The following is a 19,033-nucleotide window of genomic DNA, read 5'->3' as shown; positions in this document are numbered from 1 at the left end:
ACCTTTGACCACAAGTCCATCAGGCAGTGGTCAGCACGTAACGTCCTAGAGGCCCTGAGGGAAAAGGAGAGGGTGGACCCTGTGGGATGGTTCCCCGAGCAGACTGTCAAAGTCATTTGGCAGAATGCCTCATCGCCAGAACTTTCCAACAAGCACCAAGACGTAGCTTGGCTGGTGGTGAGAAAGGCCCTCCCCGTCAGATCCTTCCTACACGCCAGGAGTCTCACCCCCTCTGCACGTTGCCCTCGAGGTGGCTGTGGTGGGGAAGAGACCGTTGTTCACCTCCTTGTGGATTGTGCCTTTGCAAAGAAAGTCTGGAGAGAGATGCAGTGGTTGCTGTCGAGGTTCATCCCGAGCAGTTCTGTGACACAGGACTCTGTGCTCTACGGGCTGTTCCCAGGGACACACACCGAGACAAACATCAACTGCAGCTGGAGGATCATCAACTCGGTGAAAGACGCGCTTTGGTCTGCCCGAAACTTGTTGGTCTTCCAGCACAAAGAGTTGTCCCCGACCGATTGTTGCGGACTGGCACAATCCAAAGTCCAGGACTATGTGCTGAGGGACGCACTAAAGCTTGGGGCAGCTGCCGCAAAGGCGCAATGGGGAAGGGTCGCTGTCTAAGACCTTTCTGCCACAGCGCACCGAGAGACTGGGAACTGTTTAGAGCCCCTCGGGCTGTACAGCTCAAAATGAAAGGCTGTAAATGATTGTAATATTGTTTGTACTGATGCACCTGGTGATACAATTTGTAAAAGTTTAACCTGGATTGTACCCTTGTAATGGTGTTTTTGAAATGGTTTGGAATGTGATTGAAGATATTTTATGAATAAAGTATATTTTTGCAAAAAAAAAAACTCTGTTTCTTTCTCCACAGATGCTGCCAGACCCAGTGTTTTTCCAGCATTTTCTGTTTTTATTCGAGAATAGCAGATAACTTTCCTAAAAGGGCATTTGTGAATCAGTTAGGTTATTAATCACAATCTAGTAGTTTCATGATCATCATTACTGAGACTATTTCCTAGCTTTCATGGTGGGATTTGAACTCATGTCTCTGGAGCTCTGGTGGTTGAAGGGCTCTCTCGGTTCACGCAAAGAATGGGCCCTTGGGAAAATATTCTTGATTTGGCATAAGTCAATTTCTTCAGGGCAAGCGGGGAAAAGAAAACAACATACACGAGAAAAAAAATGTATTTTCAAATCCACTAAAACAAGAAATTGCTATCACAACGTAACAGCTTTTATGTAGTTTAAAGTAAGAAATTATGGAATGGAAATGTTTTCATTTTGAACTAAACACTGAACTTCTGATACATGAATTAGAATGCTGAGGCAAACAAGTTAACTTGACAGCCAGGAACTGACAATATTAAAGAATGATGCCAGTAAGCAGCCAGCAGATAAGATGTCACTATTACCAGACGGTCGTGTGGATGGAGACTGCAGTAACTGCTGGATTGTGGAACATGGGAGGAGTTTCCCAGCATGCCCCCATAACCGGGCTGATTCATTCCGCCAGAGGAAGTCCATGGATCAGAGTTGTGATGCCCATCTGGAAAGAAAGGTCAGGTTACATCGACCCCTTCAGAAAAGAAAAAGGCCCACAAAAACATTCTTAATTGAGCATTCCTGCTGATTATTTGATTGCAACTATTTGGTTGGTAATGAACCCTTAATTAAAATGTGCCATTAGCTTGGAACTGCAAGATGACCTCTCAGCAACATTCATCTGTGGAATTCTTCTTGATTTAAAACAAAATGAAAGCAAAAAAAAAGCTCAGTCTCAGCCAAATGAATAATAGAAATAATCACGAAGAAATAAAGTTGGCATTGCAGGTACAATCAATCACTCAGTCAAAGGTTCAAGTTAATTCATCTGATTAATACCAGTTTGACTGGTAATGGAAGAGCTGCAGCTGGAAATGGAGCGAACAGGCAAAACAAAATGCAACATAAACTTAGACTGGAGTCCCAAACCTTTTGTGTATATCTTCCTCTGATGCTGACTATTGCATGTTCATAAGACAAAAACTTCTAACTTAATTTTATACCACATCTCCTTGTACCGTCCCCCACTTTGCCCCCCATACATTATATGACTAGTCATTGGCGATTGTGCCTTTAACTGTCTCGGCTCTGAGCTCTTGAATTCTCCCCTTCTCTTTCCTTAGTATGTTCCTTAAAGCCTACCTCTTTGACCAAGCTTGTGGTTACCAGTCCCAATACTTCTTTATGCAGCTAGGTGTCAAATTTTATCTGATAGTGCTATTGTGAAGCAACTTGGAACATTCTAACCTACGGTAAAAAGTTTATATAAGTGCAGATTGTTGTTGTCAACTGAGATGGCAGCGTTTCATTTTTAATTTGACATTTTTGTGTGAACTGTCAGAATGCGTAAGAAAATTAAAACATTCCAATGGTGAGGAAATCAAGTAGTTTTCAATAGAAATTGCTCCCTCCTCATTCAGGGAAGGTCATATTACTAACCTTATTTCCCACTCCTAATTTCTGGATCTCTGACATAGCTAGGTGGAACTCTATGGACATCAACAAATTGCTTTGCCAGCAATATTTCAGATTGGCATCTAGACCAGTCCTCTATGCCATTCAGAAGGCATCTGAGGTGGCAACATTCAGGATTAGCCAAGTGGTGCTGTGTAGGGCATGCATGCTATGCACACTGGAGATTAAGGGCTGGATTTTCCCATTGGAGGTGGGAAATGGAAGGCAAATTCAATTCCGGGTTTCGAACTGGCCTCCAGTTTGCAGCGATGTGCAGTTTTCATTGGGTTGGGTCTTGATGCCCTTAGAGACAGGTCTTCCGTCCAATCAATGGCCGAGGGGGTGGAGATGAAGTTGGGACGCCAGGGAAGTGAGCCACATTCTGGCCCAAAGCGCCAGCCGTTGCTGTACTGTTACCTATGTGTGGCATTAAAAATCACGTTCAAAGTGCGAATTGAAAGCTGGGACCCAGGATAGGATAGGAAAGTTTGGTTAAGAAAATTTCATTACTCCTCAGTAGGTTTTTGTCCAAACTTTCATTTTCTTTTAAATAAAATAAAACTGTTTCAGCACTGCTGTCCATTTCCTGCCAGGCTGCAGCTGGTCAGTTTCAGAGACCTCCTAATGGCCGTCTGCCCCCATGAAAATCTTGGGAAGTCAGAGGGTGAGCTCTTAATGAGATCTTTATTGGCTTCGATCCACCCGATTAATGAGGTGGGCGACTTCACTTACCCGCCTGACCCCTGCTCTCACCCTGTCCTCTGGAGAGTCAGCAGGGTGAGGAATGGAGGTGGCAAGCCAGTGTACAGGCTGTCGGCTACCCGCCTTTTTTTTTTCTAGATGTCCACCTCTGTCCCATCCTGGTATGGGATGGGAAAACCCAGAACTAAATTTTGCTGGTGACAGCCTGGTCCCATTTAAAATCAGCCTCAGTAATATTAGTGTTTGTCGAATGAGTTGAGCCACAAAACAGCACTGGTTCACAAATAAAGTGCAATATTGCATGGCTCATTCACACTTTCAGTTGTTGGGCTGATGGATGAACAGAAATAGCTGAGGGGATGGGAAGGAATTGAGAAGCATATACATTCAAAGACATGATGTTATTTTTTCCCTGAAATTCATTCAAATGCAACAAGTACAATCCAAAAAGCAAGGTGTTTATGTTTTCATAAATTGACTGCACTGGCTAACATCCACTTACCCTGCATAAAGAATGAACTAGGAAATGTGCTAGTAGGTGGCTTGGAGGAAGGGTATCCAGGCGAATCCCTGTTATAATCGGCAGTGCTTGCTGATGGGGCATACACCTGCAAAAAAAAGGCACAGTTTTCACCTACTGTTAAAAAGAATACAAAATACAAAGCGTGTTTTCAATAAATAACAGTATGCCAGGCACAAGGGTACTTACAAACCAACTCTTAAATATAAAAAGCACTTGTTGTGACCAGTGGGAAATGGTAAGCAACATGTGGGAACACCACAGAATATATGTTAACAGTCCTGCATCTACCTCTTCACTCCCCATGCTAAATGTGTAGCAGTTCAGGTCATATAAGGTTAAGTGAGTGGGCAAAAATGTGGCAGATGGAATATAATGTGGGAAATGTGAGGCTATGCACCTTGGCAGGAAGAATAGAGGAGCTGATTATTACTTAAATGGAGACAAACTGAAGAAAGCTGCAGCACATTGGGACTTGGGGGTCCTCGTGCATGTATCCAAAGAAACTAGTATGCAAGTTCAGCAGGTAATAGGTAAGACAAATGGAATGTTGGCCTTTATTTCAAAGGGAATGGAGTATAAAAATAGGGAAGTCTTGGTTAGACTATAAAAGGCACCCATTATTATAGAATATTTTGAACAGTTTTGGTCCCCTTATCTAAGGAAAGATGTAGTGGCAATGGAGGCAGTCCAGAGAAGGTTCACTAGGTTGATCCCGGATATGGAGGGATCTTCTTATGAGGACAGGTTGAGTAGGTTGGACCTGTACTCATTGGAGTTTAGAAGAATGAGAAGTGACCTTATTGAAACATGGGGGCTTAACAGGGTAGATGCTGAGAGGTTGTTTCCCCTTGTGGGTGAGTCTAGGACCAGAGGGCATAATCACAGAGTGAGGGGTCACCCATTTAAGACAGAGGTGAGGAGGGTTGTTAATCTGTAGAATTCTTTACCACAGAGGACTGTAGAAGCTGGTTCATTAAGTATATTCAAGGCTGAGATAGACAGATTTTTAATCAGCAAGGGAATCAAGGGTTATGGGGAAAAGGCAGGAAAGTGGAGTTGAGGATTAGCAGATTAGCCATGATCTCAGTGAATGGTGGAGCAGACTCGATGGGCTGAATGGACTACTTCTGCTCCTACGTCTTACGGTCTTATTGTTGCGACTCAACATACTACTTCATACTTACAATCACACTCAGGACATGATGACAAATAAAGTCAAATAAAAATGAAAATACTGGAAATGCGTGGTCAACTGTTTAAGGAAGGAAGGATTCCGTTTTGGACCCTAGATCAGAACCCCTATGGTCAGGACCCCAGACCCTTTACAGGAATAACCAAACTAAAGAAAGGAGAGAGAGCAGCATGTTGAGGTGACCTTACGAAGACAGTACATGACAATGAAGAATACCACATGAAATGCCAGTCTATATTCCTGAATGACCTGCTGAGCTTTGCTGATTATCTCCATTAGTACACAAACAGTACTTATATAAGTGCAACAAATCACATGCGAGGAATTTAAAAACTTTAAAGCGCATTCGGGAGTTCAGGCCACATTCACATATAGCTCGTGATTTGTTACTGATTGATTGGATTAGTTTCTGAACTCTCCAGGAAAACATAACAACTTTTTCAGTATAAACTAACAGGATTATCTCATTCCACCCTCCAGACACTAATCTCTTAATTTATTCATAAAAACACAATGTACAGGTGATAGTTCTGCTAAACACTGTGGTAATGCATTGCCAAAAATAGATTAAATTTCACAGAATCACAGAATTTAACGGTACAGATGAAGGCCATTCAGCCCATTGTGTCTTTTCCAAATGAGCATTATGACCTAGTGCAAATACCCTGCCTTTTCCCTGTATCCCTGCACATTTTTCTATTCAAATAATCATCTACTGCCCTCTTGAATGCCTCAATTTAACCTGCCTCCACCACACTTCCAGGCAGTGCATTCCAGACCCAAAACACCTGTTGTGTGAAAAAGTTTTTCTCACATCATCTTTTGCAAATCACTTTAAATCTGTGCCCTCCCATTCTTGACCCTTTTACGAGTGGGAACAGCTTCTCCCTATCTACTCTGTCCAGCCCTCTCATGATTTTGAACATCTCTATCAAACCTCCTCCCAGCCTTCTTCTCTCCAAGGAGAACAGTACCAACCTCTCCAATCTATCCTCCATAGCAGAAGTTTCTCATCCCTGGAACCATTCCTGTAAACCTCTTCTGCACTCTCTCCAACGTGTTCACATCCTTCCTATAATGTGGCACCCAGAACTGTACACAATACTCCAGCTGAGGTCTGACGAGTGTCTTATATAAATTCAGCACAACCTCCTTGCTCTTGTACTCTATGCCCCTATTAATAAAGCCTAGGATACTATATGCTTCATTAACTGCTCTCTGAAACTGTCCTGTCACTTTCAATGATCTACGCATATATACACCCAGGTCTTTTTGCTCCTGCACTCCCTTCAAAATTTCACCCCTTTATTTTATATTGCCTGTCCATATTTTTCCTAACAAAATGCATCATCTCACACTTCTCCGCATTGAACTTCATCTGCCACCTATCTGCCCACTCCACCAACTTATCCTTTTGAAATTCTACACTGTCCTCCTCATAGTTCACAACACCCCCAAGCTTCGCGTCATCCACAAACTTTGAAATTGCCCCCTGCACACCAAGATCTAGATCATTAATATATATCATGGAAAGCAAGGGTCTCAATACCGACCCCTGGGAACTCCACTACAAACCTTCCTCCAGTTCGAAAAATATCCATTGACCATTACTCTCTGCTTCCTATTTTTCAGCCAGTTTTGTATCCATGTTGCTACTGTCCCTTTTATTCCCTGGGCAATAACTTTTCTCACAAGTCTGTTGTGTGGCACTGTATCAAATGCCCTTTGAAAGTTCATGTACACCACATCAACAGCATTACCATCATCAACATTTTCTGTTACCTCTTTAAGGCACTCTAGCAAGTGAGTTAAACATGATTTCCCCTTTAGAAATCCATGCTGGCTCTTCCTTATCAACCCATATCTTTCCATGTGACTACAGTTCTATCCTGAATAATCGTTTATAGAATCTTGCCCACCACTCAAATTAAATTGACTGGTCTGTAATTGCTGGGCTTATCCTTACAACCTTTTTTGAACAAGGGTGTAATGTTTGCAATTCTCCAGTCCTCTGGCACCTCCCCTGACTCTAACGAAGACAGAAATTATGGCCAGTGCCCTTGCAATTTTCACTCTCACTTCCTTCAATATCCTTGGATGCATCGTGTCCGGTCCCGGTGCCTTGCCAGCTTGAAGTACTGACAGCCTATTCAAAACTTCCTCCTTATCAATTTTGAACCCTTCTAGTATCAGAGTTTCCTCGTCTGTCACCATGGCCTGGGTAGCATCTACCTCCTTGGTAAAGACAGATGCAAAGTATTCAGCCATGGCCCCTTTTTCCATGTGTAAATTCTCCTTTAGGTCCCTAATCGGCCCTACTCCTCCTTTTACCATCCTTTTACTATTTATATGCCTATAGAAGACTTTGGGTTCCCCTTTATGTTGGCTGCCAGTCTTTTCTCATAATTCTTCTCCATTTCTCTAACATGCTTTTTCCCGTCCCCTCTGAACTTTCTGTATTCCTCTTGGTTCCCAATTGTATTTTCTACCTGACACCTGTCATAAGTACATTTTTTCTTTTTTATCTTAATTTCTATCTCCTTTTTCATCCAGGGAGCCCAGGATTTGTTTGCCCTAGCATTTGAAAGTGCGGCATTCCCTTACCCCTCAGCAAGCCGATTTCATTTTTGAAGGAAGTATTGTTTGCATTCAAAACTTATGCTTCTAAGCTAGCTGGTCCCACTTCCCTCAATCCCTTTCTCGGGAACTTCTAGAGTGACAGCCATGATAATTAGCCTATTGCATCTGTCACTAAGCCACATGCCATTGGGCAAGTTAGGTCATGATCCAGGCAGTCATGGTTACACCATCACAATGATTTGATCCCGTTCACGTTGAAAATGTGCAATTGTGATTCCCCCACTTCTGATTACGAACGTCTTTTAGCAGTTCCTAATAACGGATTAGAGCAGTGTGCTGTGATTTTGAGGATTCAACATTTGAGAAATTGAATCTCCGAGGCCAAAGAAAGCAACCACTCCTATAATATACAGAATTCTGCCAAAATCTAAATGTTTGAGAACATTCTATCCTTTCTTGAGCGTTGCAATATAAAAATGACCAGTTCTGAAGAAAACTGAATAGAAAAGCTACAGTTACTCTGAAAATTTGTAAATGAAATCATTGCAATACAAGAAAGGGTTCGGATTAGTCATGATGCGATCTGAAGATTCCAAAATATTTTTGATTTAATTTAGGCTGGCACTGTGAGATCACCAATCCGATGCTACTAGAACTGTAGAAGTGGATAGCAATCAGCCATGGATGGGTACTCGCATGAAGGAGGTGGAAAAGCTCAGTGGCAGAAAACACCTGACTTCCAATGTGCTAGTCAAACCAACATGGTACTCTTGCAGCAGACTTATGGCCTCTGTGTTGCTAGAGTAATCCCAGCACACAACATGCAATGAATATGCTGCTACTGGTCACAGTTAGTGTCTATCCACTCACAGAGAAGCATTTTGCAAGTTGGAGGAGGGGATATGTTTCGTGGCACCAATTGGGAATGGGGAAAAGATGTCACTAAATATACACAGTTCTTACCCAATGCCTCCAAATTGGGTAGGGAATTTGTGGAGCCCTCTTACCATTAAATGCTTCTTGGGCCAAATGGCCTCCTTTTGTACTGTGATCATTCTATGATTCTATCTTTATCATGTTGAAATCAAGGCTCAGTTGCACATATCCTTAATCAAACAAAAAACTGTAGATATTTGGAAATCAGAAATAAAAACAGAAGATACTTCAAGTACTTAGCAGGCCAGGCAGCATCTGTGAAGGGAGAAATGGAACTAATGTTTCAGGTCAATGAGCTGAATATTCTGATGAAAGGTCATCAACTTGAAACATTAGCTCTGTTTCTCTTTCCACAGATGCTGCCAGACCTGATGTGTATTCCCATCATATTCTGTTTTTATCTCGTGATCTAACACATTATTTTCTAGGACATCTAAACCATGGATCTCCTAACCTAAGTATTCCCATCCCCTTATAATTTGCATGTTTATAGAACTTGGTAGAACACATGAGACCAAAAACAACTTTGACCATTTTTGTGAGGGAAGAAGGCTTAAATGCTTGAAGTTGCATTATTAAATTGTTTGTGTGAAAAGAAACCGGCGAAGGAGAGAAAGAGGTAGATCAGATTTAAATTTATACTAATTTAGTAACGTATTGATAAGAGTGAAACCGCTTTATGGAGTGTTTACAGGTTTCATTTTTCATCACTGTAACACACTGCTAAACCTGATGCTGTTAGGATGTCAAAATGACATTGATACAGGATACTCTTATGCACAAACTTACATCCACAAACACAGATCTGTATGGCACTGCAATCCAACACATGTGTACTGAATTAACGAAAACTGCTTTGAGCTCATGGGTTCTAAAAACCAATTAACTGTGAGTGATGGTAACAGACTAGAAGTACCCAGTTACATCCACATGCTCAAAATGAATTAGAGAAATCTTAGAGGTGTACATGTTCATTATGCATATAGGATTATAATTTAGAAAGAGAAAGCAGGTGATTTTTTTTTGGTAAAATTCTCTCTTCCCATCATTTGAGGAAACCACAAATTTTATCTCTCGGTAAAACAACCCGCGTGTTGTGGCGTTTTAAGAAAGTACATACTAATTTATTCTTCTTACCATGTGATGTGAAGCGTTACAACGCATTTAAACTACCTCAGTGACTGATTTGAGAAGTGCACTGCCCAATTAAGACCTAAGAAATGCAGACCAGAAAGGTCTCAGTTATGGTCACTGGTTTATGCTGCATTAGATAGTGTCAATTGGGTATCAGAGGGCCATAACTGACCTCAGGAGCCTGTGGGCTAAGGAGGATAAAAGTCACTTTGATCATCATGCAGTGTTTCCAGCAGCAAAATGCATTTGTGTGGATATTAGGTGAGTAAAGGATCAAAATGAGCTTCGAGATCCTCTACAGTCGAATGGCCAACAATTACTCTTTGAAACCTGACATGAGGAATGGTCTGGAATGTGGCTGGTGTCAGTGAAACTGCATCAAAAGAATGGGCAACCAAAGAATAACCCCTTCAGGAGGGGAAGAAAAACTCAAGTGCCAAATAGGCAAATTAATTGGCGTAATGGGAGTGTGAGGGGGTTATATAATTCAAAACGTTAGCTTGAAACATGTGAAACATGTTTAAAAAGTTCCACGTTATATTGCGAGTTACTAAAAAGATGCCTGCAAGGATATGACAAACTCAAGATGGTGGCAGATGACATTCATAACCTATTCCAATTTTCAACTTTGTGGTTTAATGCAATCATTTTAACCCCCAAAACGTTATAAAGCTCCACCCCCAACCTGCTGTTCTCCACACATTGATCAATTTGTAAATATAACCATGAAGGCCAAGTTCATTATTCTGGTGCCAGTTCTAAGGTAAGTGGAACAGTAAAAGGAAAACATTTTAATTAACACTTATGGGATGCATTCTGAATAAATTATAGATCACTGTTTGAGGGAAATGTATAACGTTGGCTTTGAATCTCAATTGAGCACTTCTAATCGAAAATACAGATGACAAAATGGCCACTCAAGATCGTGCTACAAGTCAGCTTCACGTGCCAGAAACTGACATTAATTCCAGCTCTGTACCATAATGGCATTCACAAGAAACAAAACTGGAAGTAATTGCAAGATCTGAGATACATTCCGCATGCAACCCAACAGATGTGTGGGGGGGCGGGGGTGGGGAGGGAAAAGGCTGACCATCAGTTTATTTAAAGGAACATCTTTTCATAAGTTCTCATCTCCTGTCACATAATCAAAGACACGTAATTTTCTCTAAAACCAGGAGTACTCTGTTCTTCCCTACTTTCCTTGGGAAAACTTAATGGAGGATGGCAAATTTCCAAACATAGTAAAATAACCTGAACCAAGAAATGAGTTTGCTTTCACGCAAAAAAAAAACTGAAAAAGAAAAGGCAATTGGCATCAACAGGAACATCTCTTTTTGATTAATCACAGACTGACCTAAATTAACTTATTCCTTCTTTGTTCAGAAATGCAACTATCTCTGCCCGTGGCTCAGCTTCACTGCGGCTGAAGCTCCTCATCCGTGCCTCTTTTACCTCTAGACTTGACCGCTCCAATGTTCTCCTGGCTGACCTCCCATCTTCCGCCATCCTAAACTTGAGTTCACGAAACTCTGCTGCCCGTATCCTAATTCACATCAAGTCCTGCTCACCCACCACCCTTCTACTTAAATCTTCTACTTGTTTCAGCTTCAGTGATCTTCCCTGATAACTCATTCACAGTTCTCTTAGCATTCAAGTGAAAAAAGTTGCACCTGCCCATCCTCCTTGCTGTTAGATTTATCATTTATCCTTGATTTTCATTGCTCCAGCATTGGCAGCTGTACTTTCAGCAGCTTGGATGTTAAGCTCTGGAATTCCCCCCCCTGAACCTTTCCAATTCTCTTTCCTCCTTTAAAATACTCTTTGAAACATACATCTGCCCAATGTGTCTTGTGCCTTATGTGTCTTGGTGTCAAGTTTTGTTTGATTACACTCCTATGGAGTATCCAGAGACGTTTTACTACATTAAGGGTGCTGTATGGATGCAAGTTCTTGTAATTATTTTGACCATGTATTCCCTGGTATTTGAATTTTCTACCTTATATAATGTTCTTGGAATGAAAATTAATATCCTATTAAGGCAGAACTTATATTTCTTGTGCGGTTTTTTTTTGAGTGTGCTGCATTTTGATAATTGTTATTGATTTTAAATACAGTACAACTAAGTCCTTTTCAACATGAAAATGAACACTTCCCTGTCTGTATTATTTCAAATCAGTCAACTGATCACATTGTTGACACTGTTCCTGGAACAGTAACCCAGTGCTTGGGCAGAAAAGAAAAGAAAACAAGTCACTAACGGCTTTACTTTGAGCTTGACCATTAGCTAAATGAGCAACTAGGGATGGGCAATAAATGCTGGCCCAGCCAGCAAAGCCCACATCCCATGAATGAATAAAAAAAAAAATCTATTCTTATATCACGAGAACAGACAGGTTGAAGCATTACTGGTGAAAGACAGAATAATTAAATCAGGATCTCACATCTAAAAAGGTTCAATTTGGAGTATGTAACATTTATTACATTTTGAAGAATTTGCAGCAGTTTAAAAAAAGTCTAGAAAGGGGAAATAAAAGGCACTCAGTTTTTTTTAATTTTATTTAATAACTCCAACCCTGGCACTTTCTAAAGCAATTATTAAAATGATCAAGAAAGCAAATGAATTATTTGCATAAAGTCATCTTCCATTCAACACAAACATCTTCAAGTTACAAGAATACAGTTTATGGGACAACCAATTTCATTTATATAGTTCCTTTGAATTTTTCGTCTGATTACAGTTTTTGTCAAGCACCTTGGGACATTTAACTATGTTAAAGGTACAATATAAATGTGACTTGCTGGAAATAAGAGGTGGAACAGAGGGGCTTCGGCAGTGAAGTGCAGACAGCAGAATACCAGGCAGTTGGGGGCACTGCAGTAAATGAGCTCAAGGTTTGAAGATGCATATGAGGTTGGAATAAGAGAATTCAAAGGCAATAAGGGGCTGGAGGAGGATTTGAAAATTGAACTGGACAAGACTATGGACAGATTTAAAGACAGCCCAGCAAGGAAATATAGCTGAATAGGGCATGATACAGAGCAGGGTGCTGGCAGCAGAACTTCAGACAAATTAAAGCATATAGAGGGTGGGGGGCTATCGAGAAATGTGTTGGCATAGTTGAGTCTGGAGGTGACAGTTTTGTTATAAGGATTTAGAGGCAGAAGGAGTGCAGACAGGGATGGAGTTGGATAATGTTGGAGAGGTGGAAGTAGACCGTCTCAGAGACGGAGAGAGTTTACAAAGTCTGAAACCCATCTCGGGGTTGAACGGAATGCCAAGGTTACAAACAGTCTGCTTCAGCCCGAGGCCGGTGGCAAGGGAATTGAATTTGTGGCAAAGGCTTTGGTCTTTCCAACACTGAGCTGCAGGAAGTTCTGGCTCATGCCGGGTTGGATGTCAGACAAGCAGTCTGACAGCACAAAGGCAGTTGAGGGGAATGGAGAAACTAGAGTTGGGTGCCATCAGCTTGAGACCCCATGTCTCAAGAAAATATCAATGAGAAGAAGCATTTAAATGAGGGAACAGGACGAGCTGAAGTCAAAAATTAGATTCTCGAGGAACTCTGCAGGAGATGGTGAGGAGAAGGTGGCAAAGAAAAGTAATTTTTGTTGTCCTTTTGGCTGCATTTCAGTAAGGTAGCGATGGGACCATGTATAGGCAGTCACAAAGCTGAACAACAGAAGAGAGGCATGGGAGAAGGATTGTATGGTCAATTGTATCAAATATTACAGAGAGGGTGAGAAGGGATAATGCACCATGTTCTCAGTCACAAAGGATCTTTGTTGACCGGCGTGGACACGATGGGCTGAATGGCTTCCTTCTGTGCTGTAGATGTCTATAATTATTGATGTCGATCAAGCCCATTTTGGTGCTGTGAGAAGAGAAAAAGCCATAATGAAGGGAATCAAAGAGGAATTTGTAGGAGCGTCAGGCAGAACTGGGAGGTGATGATGCTGCAAAGGACCCTGGAGAAGAGAGAGAAGTTGGAGAATGAGCTGCAGTTGGTGAGAATGGATTATTTTTTGTTCGTTCATGGGATGTGAGCATTGCCGCCAAGGCCAGCTTTTGTTGCCCATCCCTTATTGCCATTTAGAAGGTGATAATTTAGCAAGTGTTTCATTTGAACAAAGGTTGATAATGGCTCTTTGAAAAGGAAAAGGATGGTGTAGGCCTTGGAGGATTGAGTGGTGTGGGAAGGATATTGAAGGAGGAGGAGGAGATGAGTCTCATGAAGGAGCTAAGCTTGGAGGGCAGGAAGAAATGTGGGCAGAACTGCAGAGAAAACAAGATTCAGTGCTGGACAGGAATCTGATGAGGAAGGCCACATACTGGGCACAAGTGGAAAGGGAAAACATAATGCAGGTGGCTGCAAAGGTGGAATTGGCCTTAGCAACGAAGAACTCCTTTCATTGCTCATATTTTGTGTCAGGTCAAGAGGTTAAAGGCAGCAGCTGGGTATTATCTAAGCACTCCCGGATGATCCTGAAATAATGAATGATTTTGGCAGACAAGGCTGAAGCATTGTATTGCTCAACACGATCAAGCTATAAACAGTAATGGATGACTCGACAAGTTACATGCCAGAGACACCTGAGTTTATGTCCCTCATTTTTGAGGAAACAAAGATTGGAGATATACTAGGGGAAGACAGTGATAGTTTTGTTGCTCTCTAAATTGAAGGGGCATGTAAGCCAAATTAACAATGGTGGAGTGCCATGATGAAGGTCAAAATGAGGGAACTCAAGAGTGTGGTTGTTAGCAAATGTGGAAATGATTTTTTCCCATGATTGAATGGTGCAAGTAGTGGGATTGGGGAATGGTACAGGGATGCTTTGTACCTATCTAATTGCTCCACCATGTCCTCTTGTACTTTATTATTTCCACTAACAGGCTATTCAATGCAAACCAAGGCAAAGGACTCATGTAGTATCTTGCCTAACATTTCCTTTTTCATCTCAAATTGACCCACTTAACTATATTAAGTTTAATGTATTCACAAAATCTTATGCTATCTTTTTTCTTTTGTATTATTAACTCCTGATTGCCATTATGTCTTTTTGTAAATCACATTTTAACTTGAATTTTTCTAATCCAGGGATTCCAGCTGTTGCTTTGGCTGTGGTATTATCGTAAGGATCCCACTCTGGATCAGATATAGCACTTCTGTTTTCAGGATCATCCTTCCACAACAAATCATTTTCCTCACAATACACTGAATTGGATATTGTACATTTTTTGAATGTTTGTGCAGTTAAAGCATTCACAGTTTGATGACAAATCCACACAAAACATCAAGTAGGGCAGCCCACATATTTTCACTCTTTGTGAAAGTTCTTTCTACATCAAACATCCACCTATTCCATTCAGCGTGAACATGATCCTTGAATGGCTTGTGCAGGCCCACATCCGTTGACCTACAGGTGTTAGACCCCCTGGCATAACTGCAGTGTAGGGGTATTTCATTGCAAGCACCTCTTAATCCCATCGGTTATAAGGGATCTCAATACGTCACACACCAATAAGCTGCATTCTTCACATAGGCTACTGGGACACCTATTCCACATGTTATTAATACATAACTTCACTCCATCCTCAACCACCCAATCATCATCATGGACATGCACAAAAGCTTCTGCAGGGAACTTGATGGTCGGCATGGTTTTACATTTGAAAATTACCTTAAGCTTTAGTTTTGTTCCGTCAGCCATGCAGGCTAGTACCAACATGTCATGTCCTGTGGTTTTCAAGGGAACTGTTTTTGGACCTTTCCACTCCACAGTTTGGCTGCTGGGCATATCAAAGTTCATGGGTGTTTCATCCATGTTACCGATGTGACATAATGGGTACTTGTATTTTTTGTCGTTGGCTGATGATGAAGCACTGGAAACTGGTAATTTTGGCATCAAAGTCTTTTGATAATCTCGGCGTAATCTTGGTCTTCTGCTGCAACATTAGACTGTTTCATTCCATAAAGCAACTACACCAACTAACTGGTGCTCTGAAATCTTTGCTGGACTTGGGGTTTGATTTAGCCCACTTAAGTGCATATACACACGCTGCATTTCTGGTGGCAATAAAACCATTCTGACGATTTTCGAGGCCACATTCTGATACATGCTCCTCAAGATCAGGCAAATGGCTGGTCCCTGTTCTGATGGCACATTTGGTCTTGGGCATCTTCCTCAAGGTGGATTCCTCCTTCTTCCATTATCGCACCAGTTTTTCTGAATTCCCTTGTTGTAGCACAGTTATTTGACGAATCCGCAAGGGTTATGACTTTTAGCTTGAAACCAGCTTCATACTTCATTCATTTTGTTGGAAACTTTTGTTCACCACACGGGGTCTGCTCTTTGTGGGTGTGCCTTAAACCCCCGCACATCTCTGCAATACAGTCTGTATTGCCTGCTTGATCTCTTGTACCCATTTATAAGGCAAGTGAAACATGTATTTGTGGGGTGAAAAACAGAGGCTGACTACCTAATGCAAGTACAGTATGTCATGGCTGAAAATAGGGCTCGACTTATATGCAAAAAAAACATGATTTTAGCGGCAGGAAAAAAGGGTCTTACACACCGGGTTGATTTATACACTACGATCCATGGTAAATTTTAAAAGGGGAACCAGGAATGAGTACTCAGATTTATTGGTTGCAGTCACTCCAGTGACATGGGCATACTTGCAAATTAGGCCTCACCTTTCATAGCACGTCAGCCATGGCTCACCACTGAGTCAGAAGGTTATGTGGCCAAGTTCTGCTTAAGAGGCTTGAGCAAAATCTAAGCTGACACTTCAGCACAGTACTGAGTGAGTGCTGCACTGTTAAAGGTGCTGTCCTTTAATTAAGGTTGTGGGACCTTGCTTCGTGCAAATTGGCCACCACATTTGCCTACATTACATCAGTGACTGCATTTCAAATGTAATTCATTGAAAGTAATTAAGTGGTTTGTGAGGTCCTGAGGTTATGAACGGTGCTATATAAATGTAAGTTTGTCTATTCTTTCTTCCTTTACCCAGGTTGTCTTCTCAAGCTCATTAAAATTATTTTTTTATCCTCATTTTGCACCATTTCATCTCCTTTTCAATTTTTATATTAAAGCTGACAATTTTATGGCTGTTTATTCCTAGATGTCCAAATATCCTTACATTACCTAATTGTTTATTTTAATTTCCTAGAACTAATTCCATCACTGTCTTCTTCCTTATATTAAAAATATAATCTAGAAAGGAAAATATTAATCTGGAAGTAAGTTGTTTATGTTATCTGATGATAGATCATTTAAAAAGACATGCAAATTAAAATAATTGTTGAATAATTGGGTCACTTTATAATATTTAACAGCAGCTGAGGAAATCATGACTGTTACTGGGTACGGTGAGTTAGCAGAAAGTAGAAGGTTGTGGTAAGTGTTCTTTATAACTATACTTTAAGATACCAATGTTTCTAAGAAAAGGTCGAAAGGATTATGTTCATAGAATTTTCTGTTAAACCAATGAGTTCTATGACCTGATAATCACGAGCCTTGTGCTTTCTGCTGCAGCTGAGCACAGTAATACTCAAGAGGATTAAAAAAGAGGAATACTGAACTGTAGAATTGTTAAGGGGTTTGTAGTGATGCTAAACAGATTCTTTTTCACCCTTCCTTCCTCCTCTCCCTGTAACCTTCTGCACATTTCCTAAACTAAAAAGTGCTGCCAAATCACCCAAATAATAGAAATGGCACAGTGAGAGTTCAACACAGATGCTCATAGGGGTGTCATTTACAATGTCCCTAATTATGAGTGTGAAATCAGATCAAGTTCATAAAGGCAGAAATGTCCTTCCTTTATAAAAAACACAAATTAACCTTTTGAGGACTACAGTACCACTTCTGTACGTGCATTGTAACATTAATGAGGTCATTAAAAATGCCACAGCACAACGGAGTAATAAATTGAAATTACTTTTCAATAAGCTTAATCATGAACATTAATCCTTTGGTGTAAAAATGTTTTAAATCAATGGCATTACTTATGATTTGTGGCATTTCACGAACCCGTCAGTTAGACTGCCTATAGTTCTCATCCAGCTACACTATTTCTTATATAAACCATCTGAACCCTTCAGTTGCATTACTGCCCATCGTTTTACTGGTTCATATTGAATACCCAACACTTCAAAGTTAATTAGGAGCTTTAATCTAATTAAGGGATTTAGATAGTTTATACAGTATATGGAATTAAAGATGCTTGACAGTAAATGATAGGCAATAATGTAATTGTGAGTTCAGATGGTTTATATTAGAAATAACATATCTGTAAGTGAACTACAGGCAGTTATCTAACTAAGGGGGGGTGGGGGCATATGCATTCACAGAACTCTATCTTCTGCCCCCCTTTGCCCCACCATTGGTAACCAGACCCCATGCTCTGAAATTTATGTCACAACCCCCTCTGCCTGTGTTTTGTCATCTCCTTCTTTTAGACCTTCCTTAAACCTTTTCTATCAATGTTCCTTCTAATATTTCTTTGTGGCATGACTTGTTTATTGCACCGTGGAGTGCCTCCAAGAATGTTGTGTGGCCGCATGCATTGTGGAGGGAATGTTGGTTGTGAGTGACCTATCTATTGCACCACGTGGTACCTCTGAGATTGATGAGCAGCCGAACAACTGCACAGCTTAGAGGGAATATTATCTCCAACCAAGCTTTTTGCTATGCCATCATGTCCAATTTATTTGATTACTCCAGTGGTTAAAATCACATTTTAAATACAGGTTATTGTTGTTTTTGTTCAGTATGTGAAAGAAATAAGGGGTGACTCTCCCTCTCATCCTCCTGAGATCCCTGTGCAAATGTGTCTCGCTGACTAAAATCACAATGCTTAAGAGTGTGAGCATGGGCTATGGTGCACCACTGCCCTCGTGTCTCTCAAACATGAACACAAGGCAGCACTGATTTCCAGAGATGTGTCACTTCTTAATTTAAAGCCATGGCAAAGTAGACAGGCTACAGATGAAAAGACAGGCTTTCTCTTTGATTGCCTGCTTAAGCTGCATTTTTAGAAATACAAAATCAAATTCTACACAACGGTACCTTTCAACACATGCCAAATTTCCAGAAATAGCTCCTTGCAATTTTTAAAGTCTGCTTTTGAAGTGATGAATAGCAATTTTTGCAAAATCTACAAAAAACATGACTAAATCCAATTTTATCAGTGGAACTGCCATCACCTTGTAGATTTATTCAACATTCCAGGAACTATGTGAAAGCTGAATTAAGTACTGCAGTAAGTTTGTTTTAACTTTGCAATTTCAATATATTCAGTGCCCCTTCACTCCTCACCGCTATGCATTATTTAGTAGTCTGGATAAATTGGCAAGCCTGTGCCATGGCTTCTGGTGTGAATGCAGCTCCCTGACTTTAGTCAACAGGGGTGTGAGGTGTCGCTATAGCCTGGCAGAGTTTCAACTCTTCCTCCTCAC

The 19,033-nt window shown here is 40.9% G+C and overlaps 1 protein-coding gene across 13 annotated transcripts in view; it reads right to left on the bottom strand.

Moving 5' to 3' along the window:
- Positions 1 to 19,033, bottom strand: part of tcf4 (transcription factor 4) — a 578,439-nt gene that overhangs the window by 82,151 nt on the left and 477,255 nt on the right. For all 13 annotated transcript variants that reach the window (XM_078552205.1, XM_078552262.1, XM_078552187.1 and 10 more), the window contains 2 exons: positions 3,707 to 3,812; positions 1,419 to 1,552 (listed from right to left, as the gene is read on the bottom strand). In XM_078552205.1, coding sequence (XP_078408331.1) covers positions 1,419 to 1,552; positions 3,707 to 3,812 — 240 coding nt within the window. The remainder of the gene's footprint in view (positions 1 to 1,418; positions 1,553 to 3,706; positions 3,813 to 19,033) is intronic.

This window comes from Cetorhinus maximus, chromosome 1 (genome assembly GCF_964194155.1).
Source record: "Cetorhinus maximus chromosome 1, sCetMax3.hap1.1, whole genome shotgun sequence".
Taxonomy (NCBI): domain Eukaryota; kingdom Metazoa; phylum Chordata; class Chondrichthyes; order Lamniformes; family Cetorhinidae; genus Cetorhinus; species Cetorhinus maximus.
This window is presented reverse-complemented; position numbering and strand designations above follow the sequence as displayed.